Below are 26,481 nucleotides of genomic sequence, written 5' to 3'. Positions count from 1 at the left end.
AAGTCGATGCACCTTTGGCGTCAAATGTTTACAACAGCATTAAACCCACAAAGTTCCGGACTTGAAAATCTAAAGCACGACTTTGGAAATGTCAGTGCACCTTTCGCATCAAAATGTTAAGAGAACTTTATACCCACAAAGTTTCAGAATTGAAATCCAAGCGCTCTGTAGATTCCGCAGCCTCGCGAGATGCCGAGACGAGCCCGCTCGCCATCAAAACACCCTTGAAATTTTGTGCTCGGTGGGGCTTCTTGCGTTACGATATGTGACTCCCGATGCATGGGCGTTGCCGCGAAATCTAGCCCGATTTCGCAATGTTCGCGCTAAAATGTCTTTTCGAGCGTGAATTAAGTACATTCTAGACAAAATCGAGCATGATTTCCGGCGCCGGGAGTTGTTTTGGTCGGCGGCGCATGACAGCACGAAAGAATTTCGGGGGGGGGGGGGGGGGGGGGGGCTGAAGCCCCATAAGCCCCCCCCCCCCCCCCCCCCCCTGGCTACGCCCCTGGCTGTTACGGATGAAAGTTTATCGATAGGAACTTTCTGAAAGAAAAATTAAAGGTGGGTTTTCGTGGAACTGTTTTTTTTTTTCTGTACAGACGAAGCTCAAAATTGCAGCTTCTAAGAGCAAGGTTCCGTGCAACACGCCCCCCCCCCCCCCCCCCCTCCCCCGACATCGCACGTCGCATTCGCGTCTCTTCCCCCACGAGGCTGGTTGCCGTGCGGGCCTCTCCGAGCTGAAACGGTGGCGATGAGCGCATGGCGCCCAAGTACGCACCTTCTCCTCCTTCTGCATGAGGAAGCCGAGGTGAAAGGCGTTGGCGAGTTCAGCGTGGCAAGCGATTGCCTCAGCCCGGTCGGACAGGTATCGTTGGCGGACGCAGGTGCCGATGCAGCGGTGGCTCCACTGCAGGTATGACCGGCAGTCCACGTACGACTCCTTCAGCAGCACGCCTGCACATACACGGCCATGTCGGGGGCATGTCAGCGCGTCAGTTCATATTAACGTGTGGATTATTGTCGCTGGGCATTGGAATAGATTGACACAACGTCGCGAGTCCGGTAACCAGGCCTGGCCGGGCCCGACGTCATTCTGCGCGGCCTGCGCCGCATCGTGTTCACCTCTCAGACTGCACAGCAGCGTTAATAAAAACGCACGAACACACGCACATACATACATACATACATACATACATACATACATGCATACATACATACATACATCATACATCATCATCATCATCAGCAGCAGCAGCAGCCTGGTTATGCCCCCTGCAGGGCAAAGGCCTCTCCCATACTTCTCCAACTACCCCGGTCATGTACTAATTGTGGCCATGTTGTCCCTGCAAACTTCTTAATCTCATCCGCCCCCCTAACTTTCTGCCACCCTCTGCTGCGCTTTCCTTCCCTTGAAATCCATTCCGTAACTCTTAATGACCATCGGTTATCTTCCCTCCTCATTACGTGTCCTGCCCATGCCCATTTCTTTTTTTTTTTTGATTTCAACTAAGATATCATTAACTCGCGTTTGTTCCCTCACCCAATCTGCTCTTTTCTTATCCCTTAACGTTACACCTATCATTCTTCTTCCCATAGCTCGTTGCGTCGTCCTCAATTTAAGTAGAACCCTTTTCGTAAGCCTCCAGGTTTCTGCCCCGTACGTGAGTACTGGTAAGACACAGCTGTTATAAACTTTTCTCTTGAGGGATAATGGCAACCTGCTGTTCATGATCTGAGAATGCCTGCCAAACGCACCCCAGCCCATTCTTATTCTTCTGATTATTTCAGTCTCGTGATCCGGATCCGCAGTCACTACCTGTCCTAAGTAGATGTATTCCCTTACCACTTCCAGTGCCTCACTACCTATTGTAAACTGCTGTTCCCTTCCGAGACTGTTAAACATTACTTTAGTTTTCTGCAGATTAATTTTTAGACCCACCCTTCGGCTTTGCCTCTCCAGGTCAGTGAGTATGCATTGCAGTTGGTCCCCAGAGTTACTAAGCAAGGCAATATCATCAGCGAATCGCAAGTTACTAAGGTATTCTCCATTAACTCTTATCCCCAATTCTTCCCAATCCAGGTCTCTGAATACCTCCTGTAAACACGCTGTGAATAGCATCGGAGAGATCGTATCTCCCTGCCTGACGCCTTTCTTTATTGGGATTTTGTTGCTTTCTTTATGAAGTACTACGGTGGCTGTGGAGCCGCTATAGATATCTTTCAGTATTTTTACATACGGCTCGTCTACACCCTGATTCCGCAATGCCTCCATGACTGCTGAGGTTTCGACTGAATCAAACGCTTTCTCGTAATCAATGAAAGCTATATATAAAGGTTGGTTATATTCCGCACATTTTTCTATCACCTGATTGATAGTGTGAATATGGTCTATTGTTGAGTAGCCTTTACGGAAACCTGCCTGGTCCTTTGGTTGACGGAAGTCTAAGGTGTTCCTGATTCTATTTGCAATTACCTTAGTAAATACTTTGTAGGCTAACGGACAGTAAACTGATCGGTCTATAATTTTTCAAGTCTTTGGCGTCCCCTTTCTTATGGATTAGGATTATGTTAGCCTTTTTCGAAGATTCCGGTACGCTCGAAGTCCTGAGGCATTGCGTATACAGGGTGGCCAGTTTCTCTAGAACAATCTGGCCACTATCCTTCAACATACATATGTACATACATACATACACACATACACACATACATACATACATACATACATACATACATACATACATACATACATACATACATACATACATACATACATACATACATACATACATACATACATACATACACGCATACATACATACATACATACTTGCGCGCGCACTGGCAGGCATATTTAGTTCATTTATTAAGAACTTCCAGTCCCACTATTTACCATATATCCTGCGTGTAGTTACTTTGTAAACTCCCGACGTCTCTTCTGTGTCCGGATGTGCACAAGCTTCTCACTGAATTAGAAAGGCACAGCCGGCAGGTTTGTTTGAACGCAACAGTAGAGCTCTATAAAGGAAGATGGGGAACAAAAAACAAAAAGCATAGAAACGCCCTACTGGTCGAATCTTGCCAGCACCTCTGAGACAGCGCAAGGACTGGGCGCTTTGAGGCGTGACGTCAAGCAGCTAGGTCGATAGCTCATACATTTTAATATGGGATTGCAAAGCATGGGTTCAATCTTTTTTTTTTTTTTCTTCTGCGAAATCCAGCTTTCTGTGGTAGGCTCAGCCTATTTTTGCGAGAAAAGATTGAGAGTGCGCAAGCCTTGTGGCATCTAGGAAGTTGGCATAGTGGTTTGTGTCGGTATAGTTGCATTGGTACTGTTTAAATTGATATAGTTGGTTGCTTCCAATGGCTGCATCCATGAAAATGCAGTCGCTTCGGGCCGGAGTCGAAGCCACGACCTCGTGCTCGGCCGCAAAACGCCACTGAGTCACCGCGGCGGGTACGAAAGGACAAACGAAGGAAGAGGAAAGCGAAGAGGAAGCAAGTCGGCAATAGGGTGTGCAGATCCCCCTTAACACATTTAGGTTGTGCGGTAAGGTTAAAAGGCCCTCACCAGGCACCCTCGCTAATATTGGTTATACAATACGAGCTGCAAAGGGCCGTCCAAGGAGCTTTCCATGGCAAGAATATTAAAACAGGATGTATAGTGTGTTTTATTTCGAACACCTAAAAGAAAAAAAAAAATCCAAGAAAATTCACTCGAATTACGTCGCTACTGATTATTTATTTGCCCAGGCGGACACCATTTGCATGAAAAAAAAGACGCTTCATTCACTAATTAAACTAATTACACTAATTAACACCTGAGCTAGAAGCTTTACGGCATATGCTTATATTAGACAGCTGAAGGGAATTGCCATGTAAGTACAGTTACAGGGTTCTACATTCGAAATGACCATGTAGGCCGAAGTAACTAGCGTCAAGTTATTCGTTAAATTTACCCGATTCCGCACGCGGCACCCCGAAGTGCGGCTCTGTGTGTGATATTTATTTATTTATTTATTTATACTGTCGGTCTCATCAGGCACCATAACAGGAAGGGCATTAACGTAGTTATCTTAGAATGTAACGACAATAATTAGCACAATATTAAGATTACACACAATACATAGACAATTAGCAAAGGCAAACAATGTAGTAGGCAGAAAAATAACGTAATACATTGTAGTAATGTTGCGAAAAGCAAGAGGTAATCAAAAAGATAGACTATTTACAAAGGTGAACAAAATGGCATTCATTAATTACGTAATAATACATGGCAGTAAATTTAAGAGCAACAAGGGGTAATGAGATAGTCTGTCACATAGCAATGGTGGTAGGTAATAATTACGACAGAAAAAGAGGTAAACAATTTGCATAAATAAATAATGGTACTCAGTAAAGAAAAATAATACAAATTATAAAAGTTAGGTATACACAAGAGGTAGCAATCCAGAAGGTACGTTTCAGGCGTCGTTAAATAACATGATCTTGAATTGTAGCGCGAAGTGACACAGACAGAAACTAGAAGCAGGCAGGACGAGCACTTGTCCTGTCTACTTCTAGTCTCTGTCTGTGTCACTTCGAGCTACAATTCAAGATCATGTTACCGTACCAACTCGCCCAAATTTCTATCCTTTTGCGTCGTTAAGTAAATTGGGATTATGTACACAATATAATGAAATAAAACAAAATGGCATTGAAATAAATGGTGACATATGTACGCCATAATTGTGAAGCATGCAATTCATTTTCGGCTAACGTTAAAAAAGTAGATAAGGTTGGGCTGTTTGTAATACGAGGGTCCAGCTTGCTCCACTCAAGCTTCATTAAAGGGAAAAACGAATGCTTATGACTTTTCTTATGAAATGGGTGTTCGTTTAATGATAGTGAGTGTGTATGTCTGGTGAGTCGTGTTTGTGCTACAGATAAGTATTTGGAACTGCTTATTTTTAATTCATTATGAATACATAATGTTTAATCGCGCAAGCTTGGCTCGGTTTTGGTAAGGTCAGTATACCTGCCTGTTTTAGCAATTCTGTAGGTGAGTCTGTTAACGTATATCTATTGTAAATATATCTTAGTGCCTTCCTTTGAATTGCTTCTAGTTTGTTAATGAGTTATTTCGTGAAAGGGAACCAAACAACGTTAGCATATTCTAATACAGATCTGACAAATGTGTTATATGCTAGTAGTTTTGTTTTTGGGGGTGCTAGACTGCATGAGATGTCTGTTTAAAAAAAAAAAAACTTTTTTTTTGTGTGGTCGAGGTAACGTTGTTAACATGGCGCTCCCATCTGAAGTCGAGTGTTAATGCTAAGCCAAGGTACTTGTACTCCTTCACTTTGTTAAGTGTGGCGTTATTTATACTGTAGGTAAATTCTGATCTGAGCTTTTTTCTCATAATTGAAAAAGTAGCAGATTTTTTATTGTTTAAAGTCATTTGCCACATGTTATACCATTTGTATACAAGTGACAAAGCGTCGTTCAAAGCTACATGGTAATTATAAGAATTGATTATCTGATACAGAACACAATCGTCAGCAAAAAGTCTAACATTGACTGGAATATTCGAAGGCAGATCATTAATGTATATGAGAAATAAAACTGGAGCCAGAACACTTCCTTGTGGAACTCCGGATCTTACGCTAGATTTAATGGTATATTGATGGTTAACTTATAAACTGGGTGCGGTTAGTAAGGTAGTCTTTGATCCACTTGGGAATAATGCCTTTTCCCAAGGTAAGTTCGAGTTTATAAATTAATTTCTTATGTGTTAAGCGATCGAAGGCTTTTGAAAAATCTAGAAAGATTAGATCGATTTGCTTCTGTAGATGAATGCTTAACGATACATCGTGGACAAGCTCAATTAGTTGTGTGACCGTGGAAACTCCTTGGCGAAAACAATGCTGACAATCTGTTAGCCTTTCTTGCTGTTCAAGGTTTTTGGTTATGTGCTTTAAGATAATGTGTTCGAGTAATTTAAAGGCTGCGCATGTTAGATTGGCCCGTAATTAGCGGGTTCTGTTTTACTTCCCGAATTATGAATTCGTTTCACTTAAGCTGTTTTCCAATCCTTAGGGAGGGTGTCTGAGGACATTGATTTGTTAAAAATTATTAATCAGTACTTGGCCATCCACTCAGCCTATCTGCGAATGAATGCATTTGGTATAGATCAGGCCCTGGTGATTTCTTTGGGTCTAAGTTAAGTAGTAGGTTAAGTATGCCTGTTTCGGTTAGTGTAAGTGGCTCTAGTGGCTTATTTCTAGAGAAGCCTGCTTGTGGTAGTGTGTCGTTGTCCTCTGTGAAAACGGAGCAGAAGTAGTCGTTAAGCAAGTTAGCAGAATTTCTATTATGTTCATTTGAGGCTCCGTTGTCGTTACAATTTTTTTTTTGTGTAGCTTCAAAACTTCGTGGGAGCAGTTTTCAAAAAGTATGTCAGTTTATTAGCAAAGCAGACCTGTTTAGCTGTCCTAATTTTTTATTTCATACATTGGATAGCTGCGCTGAAATTGTCATGCGTAAATTTTAATGGGTTAGCTTTCAGCAATTTTCTCATAGGGTTCACTTTACATTTTACATGTATACTAATGTATACATCAGTATACATTAGTAAACGTCCCGCGTTATCCATGGATTACACCTGCTAAGTTTCTTTTTTCTAGATGGTATGCAATTCGTTACGCAGTGAGATATAATGACGTTAAACGCGAGCCACAACGTATCGATGTCCATATTGCTGTTATGTGAAAGTTGGAAAAGCGAGTCGTATTCATTAATTAGGTAATCAAGTAGAGTAGTGTCGTTAGCTTTACTATAGTCGGGGTAAGCGACGATATGTAATCACACGAGCTTGTGCTTGCGATAGGAAGCTATAATTTGCAACTGCACTAGCTCGCGTCATCTTCTCTGAAGCCTATCGTGTGCGATGCGCTTAAACACACACACACACACACACACACACACACACACACACACACACACACGCGCGCACGCACGCACGCACGCACGCACGCGCACGCACACACACACACACACACACACACACACACGCACGCACACACACACAACACACACACACACACACACACACACACACACACACACACACACACACACACACACACACACACACACCAATCTCGATCATATTTTACATACTGTATCACTAGAAAATAAAAATGGGTGATATCAACATAAGTTTACTCGATGAAACATCATCCATCCGTATTAACTGCACTAGTTTATTTCATAGCTACGGATATGATTGCTTAATTAACGTTCCCACACGCGAAGTCTGTAATGGTACAGGCACACTTATTGATCATGCTCTTTCTAGCCTGCTTCATTCACCAGAGGCAAAAGTTTTGCACATTGACATCACTGATCGTTACCCCCTGCTCTCACGCTTCAATTCCAACGTACGACCTTGCCCGCCTTTACATACTAAAGATGTTCTGGACAAAGTCGGCTTCATAACTGCTGCTACTAATACAAATTGGCCGGAAATTAAATCACCGAACGACCCACAGAAAGCCTTTCCCACATTTTTTTTCACGTATTATATCATACTTACGACAGCTAACCGTCAAAAAGAAATGTAAAAAAACTGTAGCATTTTCTCACAATCCATGGATATCGCAGCAGTTATTAACAGCATTGCGCAATAGGGATAACTTATATAGGGAAACCAAAAGGCAACCGTTGAACTTACGTGCCCGATATAAAAACTTCTGTAAGACTCTTACCTGTAAACTAAAATGAGATAACGATTCTATTTCGAGCAAAAAATGTTACAGGCGGCTAATGACACAAAAAAATGGGAAATTGTCAACTCCTTCTTAAACAGGAATTCACGACTAAACCAAGTAACCAGAATTTTATATGATGGAGTAGCGCTCAACTCCCCTGCCGATATAGCTGAGGCTTTTAGTAGTTTTTTCTTTCTTAACAATTTACCTCCTCCTACACAGATCATCAGCATGAACCGCCTACCTCCATTCATTCTTTTTATTTCCTACAACGCCAGAAGTAATAACTGCTGTTATAAATAATCTAAAAGTGACAAGCGCTGGAATTGATGAGGTCCACCCTGCTAACATTAAATTAATTGTGCACTTAATTTCAGATATACTTTCATTTATTGTTAATTTATTATTCAAGACTGGTTTATTTCCTTCTGAACTTAAGCGTGGCAAAATCATCCCAGTTTTTAAAAAACGCGATAGCTCATTTTTAATAACTACAGACCTATTTGCATTCTACCATTCTTGGAGAAAGTTATTGAGAGACTAACTGAAATACGGCTAACGAAATACCTTTCTAAATTTAATATCCTCTCTTCATGCCAGTTTGGTTTTCGCCATGGATATTCCACAGAGCTGGCACTCATTCATCTTACTAACCAACTAAAAAAATTTATCGACGGAGGATTTCGCACCACCTCAGTTTTTATCGATCTAACGCAAGCATTTGATCGCACAAAGCATAATATCCTATTCTCTAAGCTCGGAGGAATTATCATTTGCGGTACTGTTCTTTCGCTATTAAAAGATACTTATGTAAGAGAGTTCAAGTTGTTTCTGTCTCCAGTGCTTATTCTCGACAGCGAACTACTAACATAGGTGTGCCCCAGGGCTATATCCTGGGGCCACTTCTGTTTTTGGTTTATATTAATGATTTACCTGACCGTCTTTCTTCCACACAATGCGTTCTGTACGCAGATGACACCCCTATATTCAACTTTCACAAATATATCTCATATCTCATTAATAAGTTAAATGCTGACTTAGAAAATATCCTAAGGTGGTGTAATGTTAACATGTTATCTATTAATGCAACCAGGACTAAATTTGTTGTATTCTCTTCACATCAGCGAAACACACCATCCAGTCCACCTATCATTTTTGGTCCTCACCGCCTTCCTCCAAGTTCATGTTCATCATTCCTTCATATTCTACTTGATTGTAATTTGAAATATCACAATCATATTGCTCACGTAAAAAAAAAAAGCTTATGGTATACGTATCTTAATCAAAACCCGCCCTTACTTCGCACGTACCACATTACTCTCACTTTACCATTCTTTTGTTCACTCTCACATTACTTATGGCATAATATGTTGGGGAAACACCTATAATACTCATATTGCGTCTCTCCAGACAGTTCAGAACCGAGCCATAAGAATAATTACTTGCAGTCCACGCTTTTCTAATGCGACTTCCCTACTACACGAGAATAGCATCCTTACCATTTCTGGACTCCCTAAATACAACCTAAGTATATTTTTCTACATATTTGTGAATTATGAGCTACCATCGATCCTCTTTTCCCCATCTAACCTGAAGATTCATAGTACCACCAGATTTGCGTTGAATAAAAATTTTCTTTTACCAAGAATCCGCACTAACTATGGTAAACAGATTATAATTCACTTCCATATCAATATGGAACACTCTTCCTTTCATAATGAAAAACGCAAGATCTTCACCACAATTTAAAATAGAACTAAAATGAATTTATTATTGACAGATTAACGACAAGGATTACTGTATTCGGTCTTTGTTCGCCTTTTTTCTTTCTCTCTTTCTTTTCTTTTGTTGTTGTAAATAAACTGTTGGTATTTTGTTCCCGCACAATTTTCCCTGCTACCATGAGATATGCCAAACCTTGTTATTATTTGTAATCAATTCTGTATTTTGTTCTGTAACCGTTCTTTTCTTGTTGCTTGTATACTTCCTTATTATATGCTACTGTAGCTTTGAGATAGATGGTAACTATAATAACTGTTCTCGTACAGGAGGTCCCGATACAGTCTTTGAGTATGCAACCTCCTTCTGCATACTATATACTTGTAATGTGACCAAACTTCTAATAATAAATTCTGATTTTGGAGGCTGGAGTCAACAGCGGAGCTTGATATCACCTCGCTTTTACGTGGCTTGCCTATAGTCGGATACAACTTTAGAAAAAAGGGGGCGTTTACTCCTCCGAGGCAGAGGCACACGAGTACCCACCAATGGGCGCGCACTCTGGACTAACGTCATCAGCCGGACGGCCGGAGAGCCCGCCGACACAGAAGATGGCCGCCCGCGCTTCGAACTGGGCGAGGTCGCGTCAGCTGTGTGCTTCAGCCCCTCGTCAGAGTGAATTCCAGAACTGTTTGTGATTGTCTATCATGCCGGAAATATTACTACGAGCTTACGATGCGGCATTTGTGCCGCGTGCGTTTATCCTGAGCCGTGATCCGGCGAAGGAACATTGCAGCGAACATCGCTGGCGCTGCGCTACGCTTTGCCTGAAAACAGGATCCCGCGGCGACCACTACGAACACACATCTGGCGTGTTTGTTCCATGTTGTTTTATTTTCTACCGAGTGGAGTTACGACGAGAAAAGTTTTCCAAAGTCTGGTGCCTACTGTTAGCGGCAGGTGTGTTCGTGTACTGTGTCGCTGCGTTTTTCGTCGGACGGGGTGAAGTGATGGAGCAAAACCATTCTCGGGAGAAATCAGAAACGTGTGCGCGCATGAAACAAACTTACGAGTGTCTCAACAGAAAATGTTTGCAGAAGAAGCCTTCAACGCAAAGATTTGGCGCCGTCAACTTAGCGTGAACGATCACTGTTAGCAGTGAGATAGCCGAGCGTCTAGCGACGGTGTTCGAGCGTTGTGTAGCACCGTCGATTGATTGCTCTCCACCAGTGCTCACTGCACGCGCAAGCTGTAGAATGCGTGCTGTGAAATTGTGAGAACACAAACCAAAGTATATAAATTTTGTGCTATTTAAAACCCAGAGTATTTATTTGAAACGATGAATGAAGCATTTTTGTACCTTCCTGCCTCGACCGTATTCTCGCCCCAGGTTTGTAATGGTTGCGATAAATGCATTGTTTTATATAAGTACTTTTTCAATAGCAACTGATTCATTTTAAGCTTGGAAAATGAGTAGTAGATACGCCGTGTACATGTAAACAAGCGCAAAACCCATGCAGAGCTGCTCTTTCTACTTTTGTCACTTGCAATGTAGCTAAAGAGCAGACGACGGGCAGCGTTGTAGAAGGCACGGGGTTATTTTTATGTCGCTATCCGGCATGTGCTGTAGTACATGAGAGCTCTACTAAACCAGTCATCAAAATACAAATGTCTTTATTTATGCCAAGAATTACGCGTTTCAGGAGCACGATTTTTCGAGCGGGACTATTTTACTCGCGGAGGCAATCGGCTGTCGCGCTTCGGTCATCTGGGCGGGGCCTCCCCTTTTTTCTAAAGTTGTATCCGACTATAGGTTGTTTGCAGGTTTTGCGAGTTTATGCTAGGTTTTGCTAAGTTGTTGTCTCGGCGGGCTTGACGCTGGAAGTTTTCGAGCAGTCGCAGGCCGGGATCGCTTTCTCGGCGACGTCGAGCGTTCAGGCGCCGACTCTCGCGTTCCCTGGACTGAAACTCGGGGTCCTCGACTCGGCGTCGCCTCTTCTTAGCCGGAGCTTCGGAGCGGTGTTCCGGATCAGCTCGGCGGCGACGCATCGGTTCTTGCTTGGCAGTACAGCGCTCTTCCTGGTATGCCGCTTCTTCGGGCGTCCGGACTTTCTTCGGTCTTCCCACGGCAGCAGCACGTACGCACTGAGTAAAGCAGGCGAGAGGTTTGTCGTCGCGTCGGCTGTTCCGAGATTTTACTCGCCTGTGACGTCACGACTCCGCCCTACACGCGTGGGGTGCGAGGAGGTTACGTGGCTCGGTGCTCTCGCACGTGGTTGCTAGGCAACACGAGGCGGCGCACAGCTGGGCTGAGCTTTCTGGTAACACTCCAAGGCGGAACTAAAAGCTTACACAGCTCCGCTGTTAAAAAGGCTGCGTTCACACTTGATCTCGGAGCAGGCGGAAGCGGAAAAAAGCTTGACAAAATCCGCCCACCTAGGCGGAGAAACGGGCGGAAAACCAGGCGGCGAAAAAATCGGTCTCGGACCGATTTTTTCGTCCAGGCGAAGCGGAAAGACGTTCCGCTTTACCGGAAGCTGCAGTCGCATGTAAACATCCAGTCGTAAAATTTAACATTTTCCGTTGCTCATTGTCTATTTTTAGGAGAAGCAACTAGCTAAAGCTATCAAAACTATGTCTTGTTTTATCTTCCAAGGTAGACGAAAGTTAAAAACGACACGCGCAGGTGCGCGAAATGGTAGCTTTTACTAAATGATGGGTCAATGAATGAACGTATGTCTTGAAATAGTGTGATGAACAGTGCCACCACGCGGACAAAGGTACGCAAACTAGATAGATGTGGGCGAAAGCGGAAGTGGTTATCCGCTGCAGTGGCAAAACAAATGTGAACGTTTTGTACATGCGCGAAAAAGATTATCGCGCCTGTACACCGCTTGCGGTTTCCCAAGTGTGAACGTAGCCTAAGACGGGAAAAGACGCACACGTACGCATGCACAGAAATCTTGAGGCAACCGCTGTCATTAGTCGAGTGCATGCTAGGTGGAGCTACAATACCTTGCCGCAGCAAAAGCAGGGGCCACGGTGTTAGAATACATATTTCTAACACCGCGGCAGGGGCTTCACTAGGGTGTACTAGAATACGGTTGAGTGGGACGAACGGCGGGGGCGGCGCATGCTCTGCAGTGAGGCGCGCGACGACGAAAAATAATGTGGTGGCGCTGCGATCGAAGTGTATTGGGCCGCATCAAGGTCGCGCCGTTGGAAACTGCTGGTGATACTTCTGGGAAGTGTCATTCGTACTACTTCGCGTGCTGGTATATGAGCTCAGACCGCTCAAACGGTGTTTCTAATTGGATATGACACGTATTTATAACTTAGGAACTGATTCTTTTTTTTTTCTCTTCTCTATTATATTCTTCTCTATTATATTCTCTAATTATATATTTTTTAATGCCGCTCGGTGATTGCGCGTGCATTGCAGCCGCAGTGTCGGCTTTTATTCTAATATGTTATTGTACAGTTCCCGTTGGAGAACAAACATTTTTCTTGTTCTTCAAGAAACATGTATCTCTTGTGTGTATTTTTGCACATATCGTTTTGCATTAGTAGGTCTTGCGAAACGCAAACGGAAAAGCAAGTAAACTTCCTCCTTGCCGCTTCAAACAAATAAAACATATCTGCCCCATCCGGCGCCCTGTACTCGGATTTACAGGAAGTATTCTTATAGAAAAAAAAACAAAAAACGGCAGTGCAACATTTCATTCATGTTTCCGTCTTCCTCGCGTTGCAGAATGCCGAGTAATTTGTACGGGTTCTTTTATTGCGGTCAGACTTCGGTCGCCGAAAAACGCTTTAGGTAGCCATTATACAGCGTGTCCCAGCTAACTTTAGCGAGAGTTTAAAAACATGCAATATGCTAAAAAAAATAAATAAAAGGAAATGCCGCGCGACGCGCCGGTCAAGGCACTTTGCGTGTATTCGGGACTTCTTTCACGCTCGGAAAAACACTTTATGTAGCACGTATTGAGGAACAGAAAGCTGTATCGGGAATTTTTCATGTCGCTCTACAATTCTCTCATTGACACTTTTCATCTAATTATAATATTTGAGAAGTTGATTATTTAATTAGGACTAATGATCCAATTAGGCGGAATGAAGAAATAGCTAGAGTATCTCCAAGCGACAGCAAACAACATCACCTTTGTTCTGTCCAGCTACGTGGCATTCGCATATATTTAAACTCTGGCTAAAGTTATCTGGGACGCCCTGTATATGCCTATATTTGGCCCGTAAGCTATGTGAAATTTTTTTGTCCAGTACATGCTTAAGAACAAAGCAAGCAAACAAACAAAAAAGAAAGCGGCGCGGTAGTCTAATTGGTGGCTACATAGTGGATATGGCGTTGCGCTGCTAAACTCGAGCTCACGGGTTCAAACTAGGTCACGGAATTCGATGGGAAGGAAATGGAAAAACACTCGTGTACTTATGTGTAGGTTCACGTTAAAGAACCCCAGGTGGTGAGAAGTGAACAGGGTACCACATAATCATATCGCTAGACTTAAAACGCCACAATTTGTTTAATAATAAAAAAATAAAAAATGAGGTAGCTGCGTTCTTCGGCTTTCTTCTATGGGTGTAAATTAAATAAATTTTTCTAGAGCCTGATTTCTCAGAAAAAAAAAAAAAAACATGTTACGCTTATGTAATATTTCATGCCTAAATGTAATGCTGTTTCCAGCTGTACGTCCACTCAACTAAGCAGCTTCTGTATTATAAACGACTGCTTTCAGTCATCCGGTGCACTATCATGAGGACAATAACGAAGCAATTAAAGCACCGGCATACTTCACATACAGCTATAGATATATTTGTAGATCTGCGGTGTTCGTTGAAGTGTGGTACCATTTTGGGCACCTAGTTTACTGGGTTGCAGACCATGGTGAGACTGTCAAAAAAAAAAAAAGAAAGAAAAAACGTTGTGCTTGCCTGAATCAAGTTAGCATATTTACAGGCTGTCCCAAAACGGGGCGTTCATATTGAATGACAGTTGGGAACTTGTTCAGAAGAACCGAACCGTCGGTGTATATGTACGCGCGTTCGCTGTCTCTTTCATATACGAGAAGCTTGGTAAGTTGTTAGCTGGCGACGGCAAGCCTGCTTTCTTCTGGATACCAGATATAGTCAGGTGGGCTTGGAGTTGAATGAGACACCAAAGAGGCGTCGACGGGTTCGCTGCCGGTGTGAAGCCAGATGGTATAACGACTCACTTAGTTTTGCAAAACGAGGTACGTGGTCTCTTAGTGGGTAGAGAAGCTAAATGGTGACGAGGTGTCCCAGCACGATGCCTCATGTGTTCCCTGAATGGTTCAACCGTAATGTGCGTCGTGATGAGGTAAACTCGAGCGATCACGATAGTTTCCGCCGTGAATGCGCATCGAGAAAGGCCTATGACAAATACGAAGAGCCTGAGCCTGAATGCCTTGGATCATACGGAGGCTTGTTTTGTTTGCGTTAGTCAGCGCGAGCAAGCGACATTGCAAAAAGTTTAGAAAAAGCGCTCTATATAGAGTGTCCCACGTAACTTAAAGCTAAATTAAATAATGGGGTTTTACGTGCCAAAACCACTTTTTGATTATGAGGCACGCCGTAGCGGAGGGCTCCGGAAATTTCCCCCACCTGGGGTTCTTTAACGTGCACCTAAATTTAAGTACACGGATGTTTTCGCATTTCGCCTCCATCGAAATGCGGCCGCCGTGTCCGGGATTCGATCCCGTGACCTCGTGCTCCCACGTAACTTGAGCCAAACGTTAAAAATATGCAAATGCCACGTAACTGGACAGAGCCAAGGCAATACTGTTTGCCGTAGCTTGGAGACACTCAGATGATTTTTTTTTGCATTCCGCCTAATTACAAAATCAGCCCTAATTATTTATCATCTTCTTAAACTTATAATTAGATGAACGTCTCAATGCGAAGATTGTAGAGCAACATGAATAACTCCCAATGCACCTTTCTGTTGCTCAACACGTGCTACATAAAAGTGTTTTTCGAAGCATGAAATTAGGTCTAATTATGTAATTAGAGGAAATGTAAAAAATAATCTCAGTATCTCCAAGCGACGGCAAATAATATTACCTTGCTTTTGTCTAGCAACATGGCATTTACATAAGTTTAATGTTTGGCTCAAGTTACGTGGGCACCCGGTATAACTGCAGCATAGCACTCATAGGCATTCCACATCACTTTCCGGTAAATTAATCGAAAAGATGACAGGTATACCTGTCAATCTCTTCTTCCTGTACGACACGTGAGGGCTCCACGAGAGGTCTCTATCAATAATGAGACCTAAAGTCTATGTGTCCTCCCATACGGTAAAGTTTGCCTTATCGATTGATATGCTGTAATATGCCATATGCTTACGCGTAAACGCCTCAGATGAAACTTTGAGACCTTGATTGCGGAGATTGTTGTCCGAATTGCAGCCTTCGGAAGTCTTGCGTGCACCTGAAGGCGTGTTGCACCGGACGCCCATATGCAGATATGATCCACATATGCATAGCTAGAGAGTTAGCTTATCCTTACAATACGTACAGCTGCACGAGGCAGAAGGTAAAACCTTTCAAGGCGAGTTGACTTCGTTTCTAGCACCACAGCCTCACAAACCCTCCTGTAGTGAACGAAAGCGCTGAAATGAAATCGAGACACAAGAGCTTCCTCAGAGCCCCTGTGTCTGATAGAGGTGAGTGTAAACGGGTTATACTTGGGCACTTATATCGCGTGGAAGCAGCGAATTGGTACTCTTTAACATTACAGGCTAAAAATGTTGCAAGCTACTGAAGCTACGGACTAAAAGCCGTTTATGTAAGACGGCAGGCCTGCTCCTTTAAGACGGCAAAATTCTCTTTTCCATCGTTCCGTCTTTTCTAACTTACCAGAAGCACCAAGTTTGTGGTGTCATTGGGCAGAGCCCGAAGCCTTCCATTTATGGCCCCGGAAGTGACTTGGGTCCCTTTAAGCCCCGAGAGTGCGATTAAGACCGTTACGCAAAAAAATAGGGAATCGACATCTAAATCGAGCCAGAAAGTTGCTTCCTAACGTGGTGCCTCACGTTATACAAACTTAGTGCCCCGCTTTTCCTGTTTCTTCGTCCGGCTGCTCGTTCATTTGGAGGCGCACCAAAAGGTGTTGAAGGTTGGAGAGACGATACGGCGGCAAAACAAGGGGGAAAAGTAAAGAGCCACATGTTATCCTCCTCTGTTCCCGTTGCGCGCAGGTTATAAACGCATCTTCGTTCAATGTTTATATTTTTAAAAAGAGATGAACCGATATCCGCCCTCGGCACTAGTATAGCAGCTTTGCGCAAAATCTTCCGGCAGCTCACCGGGCACATTATGATAAGGAGGCAACGTATCGATATAAAAAGTACGCGGAAGAAAGAGCGGGGTAAAAATAAATAAAAGAAGCGGAGTTTCCCACCGCAGCCTTCCGGCTTACGCTATAACAGCGCCGGGCATAATGGTTTTGCTGCCTCCTCTGCCGAGATAGCCTCCCGTTTCTCGTTATCACCTTCAAAACGCTGCTTCTTTTGCGCGCTTTTCTGTAATGGAGCGACATGGAGGTATTGAGAGGGAGTACGCCGAGTGTGCGCGGCCAAGGCTTTCGTGCCAATGTACAAAAGGTGGCTCGGGCGCTCCGAGTGTTTTTTTTTTTTTCTGACCCTGAGGCTGGGATCGTGACTCTATGTCGGCCCAGGCGAACAGGGCCGCTTGTTGAGCCCGTTCGGAGGGCGTAGAGTTGGTGGCCCTGCACCACTTGGCGCTGCCGCCGCCCCTTTTGTTGGTGTTATCTTTCACTGCGCCAATCGATGCACCGTTATAGCTCGTCGAGTTGGAGACAAAGCGTGGATCGCTGTACTCTCGGCATCCTCTGTCCCGTTCGGCCGCTCGCGGATAGTTCTATATCGAACGCCCATTTTCTGAAGCGAGCAGTGTACATCCCGGGGCGCTTTTCTAGGAGAAGCGGAGACAAAGCCGGACAGAAAGCGCTATAACTATTGATGGCACGGTCACTGCACATGTAGTAAACGCCGGCGGGGTCCAATCTGTGTTTGCTGTCGCGGTTCGTAAGAACTGACGTCGCCTTTAAGAAGAAAATGATTTGTTGCCAGGACCGTCGCCGCGTGCGCTTATCGTAGACTTAATTAGAATTTAATACTCGCTAACATTTTTATTATAGTATATATATAGCAAGCAAGTCTTTTACTTAGAGGACATCGGTCAACCTAGATGTACAGTGGTTGGTAAAGCTGGTGAATTTCGGCATGGTTTTAACCTTGCAGAGCTACTGCAGGCAGGGAACGAAATTGCACCCAAACGACGCCTACACTCTAAAAACAGTTTGCACCCTTTGGGGTGCATATTTGTCCCACAATAATAATCGTCATCTGCCTTGCTTGCGTTTCCTTTCTTGAAAACTCGGCGCTCGCTACTTTCCTGTCGAGAATGCTGCGTCACACTAATAACGCGCATGCCGTTCGTGACTGTGAAGTACCGGGCTCGCAGCGTTAAAGAAAGGAAACGCGGGCAAGACAGCTGACGATTATTGTTGTGGGACAAATATACACCCCAAAGGGTGCAACTGTTTTTAGAGTGTAGAAATGAATGAGAAACTAGGCCAATTTTACGCTTATGAGGTTAACATGCGCCCTCATCTCGATGAGTAGATGATGAGCCAAGACAGCCTGGCACGCCTGAAACCTGCGAGGGCGTGACTCAGTTTCATACACCGTTATTCACACCGCACCGTTATTCGAAGCTGACTGACAAATTTGTATGTGGGATATGATGATCTCTCCTGCGTACAGCGTCTAAACACTCGCACTGGCTCTCCGACTGTGACATTAGAGGCAGCTGTTGGAATAGCATCCGCTTGGTAACCAAGCTGAATTGGGTGGTTACGTACGATAGAAGACAACAGCGTCGCGCTGAAGCACGTGGAGTAACTGGGATAACGAAGATGCAACACGGTCGACAGCCTGGAGCCATAGTAAGCTGTGTTCCAAAGCAATGCGCGGAAACTGGATGCTGGTAACTTTTCGAACCACGTAGCAGCTCAGACTCAGCTTCAAGCGTGTGTATTTTTGCTTCCTGCCGGAAAAGAGGTCGAACGACGATTTCTCTGCTGGGAGCGATAGAAAAAGCCTTGATGAGTGGGGCTGTTTATAAGACCCTCCGGGAGCTATTCGTGCCAGACGATGGTGCTGATAGCGAGATACCCTTATGCACGTCAATTCCACAGATTGTACATCTGTACTGATGTTCATGTACTTATCTTTCACACAAGCTCTTTGCACCATTTTCGCTTGCAAGCCGTTTTACTGCACGAAATTTGAAGGAACCCCTCTTCCCCTTTATTTTCCCACTTCAACCAAACACTTCTGTAGACTGGCGTAGTCACAAACTATAATGATGGTGCGCTGCTTCGGTCCAAGGTACCCTTGTGTCATAAAATCCTATCAATCATCAAAATATTCTAGCTAATACATAAATAAAACAGAACCGAGTGGCAGCGCAAGTACACAAGCCATTCCGCGTCTAGCTGAAAGAGGCTTTCTCGGGGAAGAACAGGGTACCGCACGTGTTCGTTGGCTTGTCTGGAGCACTGCAACAACGGTGTACATCCCACGCCTTTCGCGGCAACGCCGGAACTTCCCGAATAAAGTGCGCCACGCCTTCCGAATGCTTCGGAAGGCCCGCACGTAGGCATTCTGTACGCTTCGCCCAGTCTTGTGCTGCCAGCATGGCGCATGTGTACGTGGCACGGTAAGAACTGTTTTTACTCCGATTGATCTCTGCGGGGATGCAGGTATGTGCGGAAGTGGTGGGAGTGACGAAAGATGTTCAACGAGTGACTGCTTTATGATGCTTGGCTTTTCGGGAACCATTATTGCTGCTCCAAGGAAGAAAAAAAGGAAAGAAAGGCTCCTGCGATAAAGGGAACAATCCTCCCCGCCTTCCTTGATTCTCAAGCGCGAAGACACCCACTGGAGAGTCGAGACAAGTTCCTGTTGGCGTGGTGTATTTGTTCATGTTTAAGTGAACGACTCTTCTGGCGAATAGCGAAATATAGTTCATCGGGCGATTCTCTGTGCAAGTTTCGAGTGCACCTCATAATACCAAACAGCATAGACGGCTGTGTGCAAGGGAGAGAAGTGCAAGGTAGGAGTAACAGATGGTGCTGCAGACGGTGCGTGCGTAGCGAATGGTGGGGATGCTTACGGGAGCATTATACAAGAGTCAGCACTAGATGGTATATTTGATCTAGCCTGAGCGCTTGGGGACTCCGGTGTGGCGACATATTGAAAGTCTATATAGCTGTGAAACAGTCGCGACGGTATGCTTGCTGAGGGCTGAGGTCGAAAGAGACGCCAATTTGTGCGCCGTGAGGACAACAGCAGGTTTCTTCGTACCATGCGTGTAAGTCTCACCCAACACTAGACTTTAAGAAGACCTTTAACTCTGGGCCCCAACATGGGAAGATATCTTGGCGGAGCTTAACATAAACGCCCAAAGTGCTGCGAGGACAAGAAATTGGGACCATAGTTGAAGCACGAGTTCGTATTTACGATGTTGTCGAACCCAGCCGAACAACGTGCCCCACGGGACTTCGCGTCGATAATGAAATAGTGTAATGCAAGATTTCGCAGATCTCAGGACGGCAGCATTTGGAGCCTAGTAGTCGGAACAAAGTTTATTTCACGCTCTTTTGAATAAAACGATTTCGATATGAGATTTCTCTACTGAGTTCAATCTACTAAAAGTGTGTGGTCGTCGCTTTTACAACAACAACAACAACAACAACAACAACAACAACAACAACAACTTAAGTTTTTATATCAACTCTATAACAATAAGCTGAACCTGAATCCCAGTTTGTATTTGAAGCCTCCTGGAAGGGTTTCACCACGAACTAATCGCAATTACGCTATAATGCCTTATATGCCAAGAGTTGATGTCTTTAAGCACTCTTTCATTGTCAAGACAATTGTTGAGTGGAATAACTTGAATTCTTGTGTGTTTCCGAGCAATAACATGGTTGACTCTTTTGAAGAAAACTTGACTGTGTTCTTTCCGTGAACTTTGTGCTCTGTATGCCCACCCTGTAACAGCCCGGCAGGGCTCACAGTATTGGAAAAAAAAAAAAAAAAAACAACGGCTTCCTCTTTTTAGGCGATATATCGAAGACGGAAGTCGAGATGGCTCCTAGCTTCGAGGTTGTGGTTTGATGAGTCAATTTAAGGACGCAGTTAGACGATTCGATAAGCCAATTACAAGCACTTGATGTCATATACTAAAACGAAGCGCTTAAAGACTGGTAGTGGAGACGCGAAACCAACTGGCTGACTGAAAAGACTAAGAGCTTGAAGGGCCCCTGAAACGGTTCGGACAAATTTTGTAGACGCGTAGGATGCAGCTAACGCTAATCATTCGCACCACAATTTGTGTGAAACCTCTCACATTAAGAAAGCTACAGACGATTACAAGTTACCCTCCTCCATAGTCATGCATTTTCTCATCAACTTGTTCGCCAAGTGACGGGACTATGCTCCGCCTTCACTGGCTCTGCGTCATGATGACACGTCGTGTCATCGACTTCCGATTCTCTAGAAGCGAGCGCGCGAAGCACGACCTACTGTAGAGTAAGTCGTGGCGCGAAGCCTCTCCAAACTCTCCGCCAGCTGCTTGGCAGTCGGCACCAAGCGAGAGCTATCGAAGCAGCGTGCGTTGCGAGCATTCTGTCGCAGCGCCGAACGTGTCTGGTATTCCGGTAACCACAGGCGAGCTGGGCGTTTCGACGGAACAGTGGAGGCATAAACTCAAGCTGATGAAGGAACTTTAGCGTAGACGTACGTGAGCTGCCTGATCGGTCTCCACGGTCCAGCCACCCGTTGGAGCAGAGCTTAACCAGACAAAGAGCTAATATTGTTCTAACCAAGTGTAAATCATTTTAAACCTTTACAAAAACCACGTGTTAACGGTTACACTCCTGCGAAAAATGTTCACCAGCAGCAAAGAAGAATACATTTCGTTACTTCTACTGTGTGTGGTTGAGCTCTCTGCCACCAGGTGGCTGCACCGTGCAGACCATTCACATTTGCGCTTCTGCTCATCCCGTGAAACGACACGGTTAAACGGTCACGCGCTGTCCCCTTGTGCTTGCGTTTACCCTAATGCCGGACTCGCGAAACGCTATTGCGTTAGTAATCTTCCAGTGTAAAGTGATGGCCGCAAACGCGCAAATCCTGGCGCCGATCGGATAGCGGCAGTCCGATGCGCTGCAGCCAGTTCACTCGTCTGCTGCCTTGCAGAGGGACATGATGTCGCAGTTTGACATATTGCCATTCGCTACGTTTGCAGTCCACAACGCAACAAAGTCGAATCATAGTGCTCGCGAAAAGACTGAGACCGGCTCTGACCGCGGAGCTCTCGTCAAAATGGCGCACGTTGTAACACAAGCAGACGACGCTTGCTGTGTGCCGGAAGTGCTTAAGTGTAGTGTGAAATTGTTCTTGTGCATTCTCTTTCTATTACTTTCTTTTTGTAGAAACAAATTAACTAACATTCTAACTGTTACGAACATCATTTGTTCACCGTAAAGGTGGAAAAATTATCGATGACGCACCCTGGGCAGCCAATCGGATAGCTTGGTTTACTGACGTCAATTGGGTGATTTACGTCATATGTGTAGGGGCAGCTGAAAATTCCGCCGAGCAGTGTGCTGCGATCGGCAGCGATGTACATTTTTAAAACCTTATAATAAATTACACGCTTTACGCGGAGCACTTAGATGCGTCAATTAATGATCAGAAGGACCTACCCTAACGACTAAGTGCGTTTGTACAAAATCAGTAAAATCGTTTCAAGGCCCCTTTAACACGAGTCGTCAATAGCAGCGCATGACAAAGACAGGTGGCGAAATGTCCTGGGATGCACTTGTAAAGAGAATACTGCCAAGTCCATTTCGCAACCTTTTCGGAAGTGGCGCTTTTCTAGCGTACTGGAGAGATCTGATGAGAGTGAATTGCGTGAAGAAGTAAATAACAAGAAATCTTGTGGTGTCGACCCAGATGACGACGACGAGTACTTCTCTCGCACGGGAACTAGCTTTTCAGGTGTCACGCAGTCTTGTAAACGACTTGCTATTAGCTTCGCAGGTGAGAAAGGATTTGATCTTACTTTTGTTGGCGCTTCTATTGATGAGGTTACGTACGAGGAAACATTTACCTATTCATTAATGGATCTTCCAATTTCTGGATACTCTGTGAGACTTGCGGCCAACTGAGAGTCGAACAGGTACCGTGGTTGCTTGTACAGCTTCATAATGAGCGTCCTTCACTTATCCACAAAAAAGTAGCTAAGAGGCGTTCCACTGCTGCCTCTCAATTATCTGCACGACTGTTTCAGCTTTATGCTCAAGAAATAGGAACACTTTATTAGGAAAAAGAATCTTTTGAAAAAATATGGATGAAAATCCATCCAATGCGTAACTTTTTTTTATTGTTTATACTTTAGATTCGGTGATTTTAGTAGTTGTGTAAGTAGGTGCAGAAGGCATGTGCAGCCATTGTCCTCGAGCAGTTGCTTGCGCTGCCTCAGAAGAGTCGAGACTTGATTATGGCGGCGTTCAGGGAGCTACGGTTGGGAAGGTCTAAGTATACTAGCCTTAGGAATAGTCACGATTTATTTCAACCTACGCGAACAAGGTGGTTAGCGTAGCTATTAAACCAAATTTTGTAAAAAAAATTATATCCGCTTTCTTAACTAGGATTCTGACAATGGCATATTGTGCGGAGTGGTCTCAACCAACTGAGATCATTTTACTGCGGTAATACTGCATCCACACAACGGAACAAATTCAGGGGCGGAATTCACTAAGCAAACTTGCGAAGAAATTATGGCGTAAGAAAAATCCTACAAAAAACATGCTTACAAAGCTAAAGCTGTTCGCAAGATCAGCAAAATTGCGATGCCCGCCGCTCCAAATACGAGCGCTGTAGTCGAAAACAATGCGTATATGTAAGGGTAGCACAGGAGCGAATTTCAGTGTTTCCGTCAATAGTAAGCGTAAGTCGATTCACAAAACCTAAGCAGCCCTTGCAGATGACGACTTAAGAAGAAATTTATACGACAGTCGGATAGCAGTCTTACGAACCTAGTTATGTCGATTTGCGCCGCTCGAGCTGACGAGGGTATACGCGTTGGAACGCACTGTTGCGGCTGATTGGCCAGATTCCACAAGTGATAGCCGGGGATGGCGCGTGCTTATAACTTTGTGGTGCGCTCTGATTTGTCATCTCAAAGTGCATCGAGCTGTTTCAACGCATAACTGCATTGAGCGTGCGCTGCTGTGGAAGGCAGTAGCATTAATGCTGCGCTCCAAACTTCTGCCTCATGTCTGATAGGCTGTGTTGCTGCGCGAAATAGCCAGACTTTTCATACTCGTCATGACACACTATTGGGTGGTAGAAAATAGAAGTGTAGTGTCCGTCCCTGACAACATGTGCTTTGAGCATTCCTATCGTCTTCTTTTTTTTTCCAGTTCGAGCTTTCTCTTGCTCACAGGGCCGCGGATGATTATTGTTTCCAACGCTTTTGAGGCTATAATTCTCTATGCGAGATGAAACAATGAAAAGAAAAACGTCTAAGCGTTTCTAATTATCAAAACTTGTTGCTGTTGATCGATTTGCTGTTGTCTTCCATGCTGTTAGCCCCAGCCTTCTATTATATAATTCATAGTTTCAATTCAGCACTAAGTGGAAGCGACGTTGTGTCTGCGCCCACGGTTGTACTTACTATGTGGCCTATGGTGTGAACGGACGTATGCATACGACGGATGACAATCCTGCCTATGATATAAATACGATAACGCAGAAAAAGAGATACGGCGAATAAACCCAGGTACCACAATTGATATGTAAATAATATACATTGTTCAAACAAGAGTGATGTCGTAAAATGAAATAAGCCTATGAGTGAAGCGAATAATGGCCGTATGAGTCTAAACACACACACACACACACACACACGCACGCACGCACGCACGCACGCACGCACGCACGCGCACGCACACGCACACGCACACGCACACACACACACACACACACACACACACACACACACACACACACACACACACACACACACACACTTTGATATGACAAATCAGAGCGCACCACAAAGTTATAAGCACGCGCCATCCCCGGCTATTAGTTGTGGCCTCTGGCCAATCAGCCGCAACAGTGCATTCCAACGTTTATACCCGCGTCAGCTCGAGCGGCACAAATAGGCATAATTAGGTTCATAAGAGTGCTATCCGCCAGTCGTATACATTTCTTCGTAAGTCGTCATCTGCAACGGCTGCTTAGGTTTTGTGAATCGACTTACGCTTACTATAGGCGGAAGCACTGAAGTCCGCTCCTGTGCTACTGTTACATATTCGCATTTTTTTCGACTACAGCGCTCATCTTTGCTGCGGCGGGCATCGCAAGCTTGCTGATCTTAGGAACAGTTTAAGCTTTGTGAATACCTTCTTTAGTAAGATTTTTTTTACGTCATAATTTGTTCCTAAGTTCGCTTAATGAATTCCGCCCCAGATACTCATAGTCATAAAATTCAGACAATAGGGCCGCCACGGCGGCAAACGCTCGTTTCTTCGCAACGTTCCTCTTAACGCTATAGTACTAGAAAAGAACGCTGGCATTCGCTGAGTGTGCGAGGTAGAGCGCGATAATATTTTGCCCCGTCTCGTCCGCTCCTCCCGTATTTTTGTGTGGACGCTCCTCGCAGGCGGGCGGACTGCAAAATATTTGTCTGCGGGACAGTCGGCCGCAGAGCTATGCGTAATGTGTATGCACATTAAGAAGACATGAGCCAAGAATCGAGTTATCTTTGTAACATCGCAACTCGAACACCTACGCTTAACTAATTACCTTATGGCACTTATTGCAATTTAGAAATTCTAGCCGGGAAGTTCCCAAGGCGGATCCGCTTGGAACGAATGACAGGACGACACCAGTTTCGAGATGTTAACTCCCGAACTTTGCGGAGAAATGCATTGGGGGTCCATATACTTTTGTACTTCAATGCATAAGACGATGTTTAAAAAAAAAGGATATACGATCTTACGTGCCGAAACCACGATCTGATTATGAGGCACGCCGTACTGGGGGACTCCGGAAATTTGGATCCCCTTGGGTTCTTTAACGTGCACCTAAACCTAAGTACACTACCCGTGGTCTTCCCATAGTTGTAGCTGGGATGGCATGTGTGGAGCCACTAATCCAAATCTCCGTATTTTGGGCGCACGTCCCACCCTCGGAGATGCGAGTGCTGCAGTCGTTTTGACGATTTCTTGGATTGGTTTGACGATTGACGTGGCTGCCGGTACTTCTTGTGGCAGCAAGAAGTGCCTGCAGCCACGCGCTCCTAGTATCGTGTTTCAATCGCTGGGCACTGTTATGTGGCCGCGAACCGCCAGCGCAACATATGTTTCTTTCGCGGCAGGGTGGAATCAATCGTCGATAAATTCGACGCCGATCTGCCTCGATCGCCGAGTAAGCACCCTGTGACAACCTCATAAGATTCGCGTACAAGATAGCATTCCCACAGGGGGAAAGGGGTCACTCCAGCCCCTTTCCCCTTGTTGAGCTCTTCTTTTCCTCTACCGTTAGGTCACGTGACCGCTATTTAGCGAAGTCCGACAACGACGGCGCAGGGTCCGCATAAACCGCTTCGCTGTTAAAAAACAAACAAACAAACAAACAAACAAACAAACAAACAAACAAACAAACAACTGAAAGCGTTTGCTGAAACATCCTGTATATTGAGCACGTGTGTACATTGAAAATCCTTATTAGTTGAGTTCGAACCGAACTCCCGATGACTGCGATAGGGGCGCTCTGCGTATACCGCTCCTCGACAATCGCATTTCATAGCCCAAAAGCAAAAGTTGCATCCTAACCTTACCCCTTTATAGTTCACAGAGTGGGTTTAACGAG

The 26,481-nt window shown here is 44.7% G+C and overlaps 1 protein-coding gene across 1 annotated transcript in view; it reads right to left on the bottom strand.

Moving 5' to 3' along the window:
- Positions 1-26,481, bottom strand: part of LOC126547118 (protein qui-1-like) — a 154,932-nt gene that overhangs the window by 108,155 nt on the left and 20,296 nt on the right. Inside the window, exon 5 of the mRNA XM_055062607.2 lies at positions 779-954. Within this exon, the coding sequence (XP_054918582.2) occupies positions 779-954 (176 nt within the window). The remainder of the gene's footprint in view (positions 1-778; positions 955-26,481) is intronic.

This window comes from Dermacentor andersoni, chromosome 1, assembly GCF_023375885.2.
Source record: "Dermacentor andersoni chromosome 1, qqDerAnde1_hic_scaffold, whole genome shotgun sequence".
NCBI classification, from domain to species: domain Eukaryota; kingdom Metazoa; phylum Arthropoda; class Arachnida; order Ixodida; family Ixodidae; genus Dermacentor; species Dermacentor andersoni.
The sequence above is the reverse complement of the archived record's forward strand: the minus strand, read 5'-3'. Positions and strand labels throughout refer to the sequence as shown.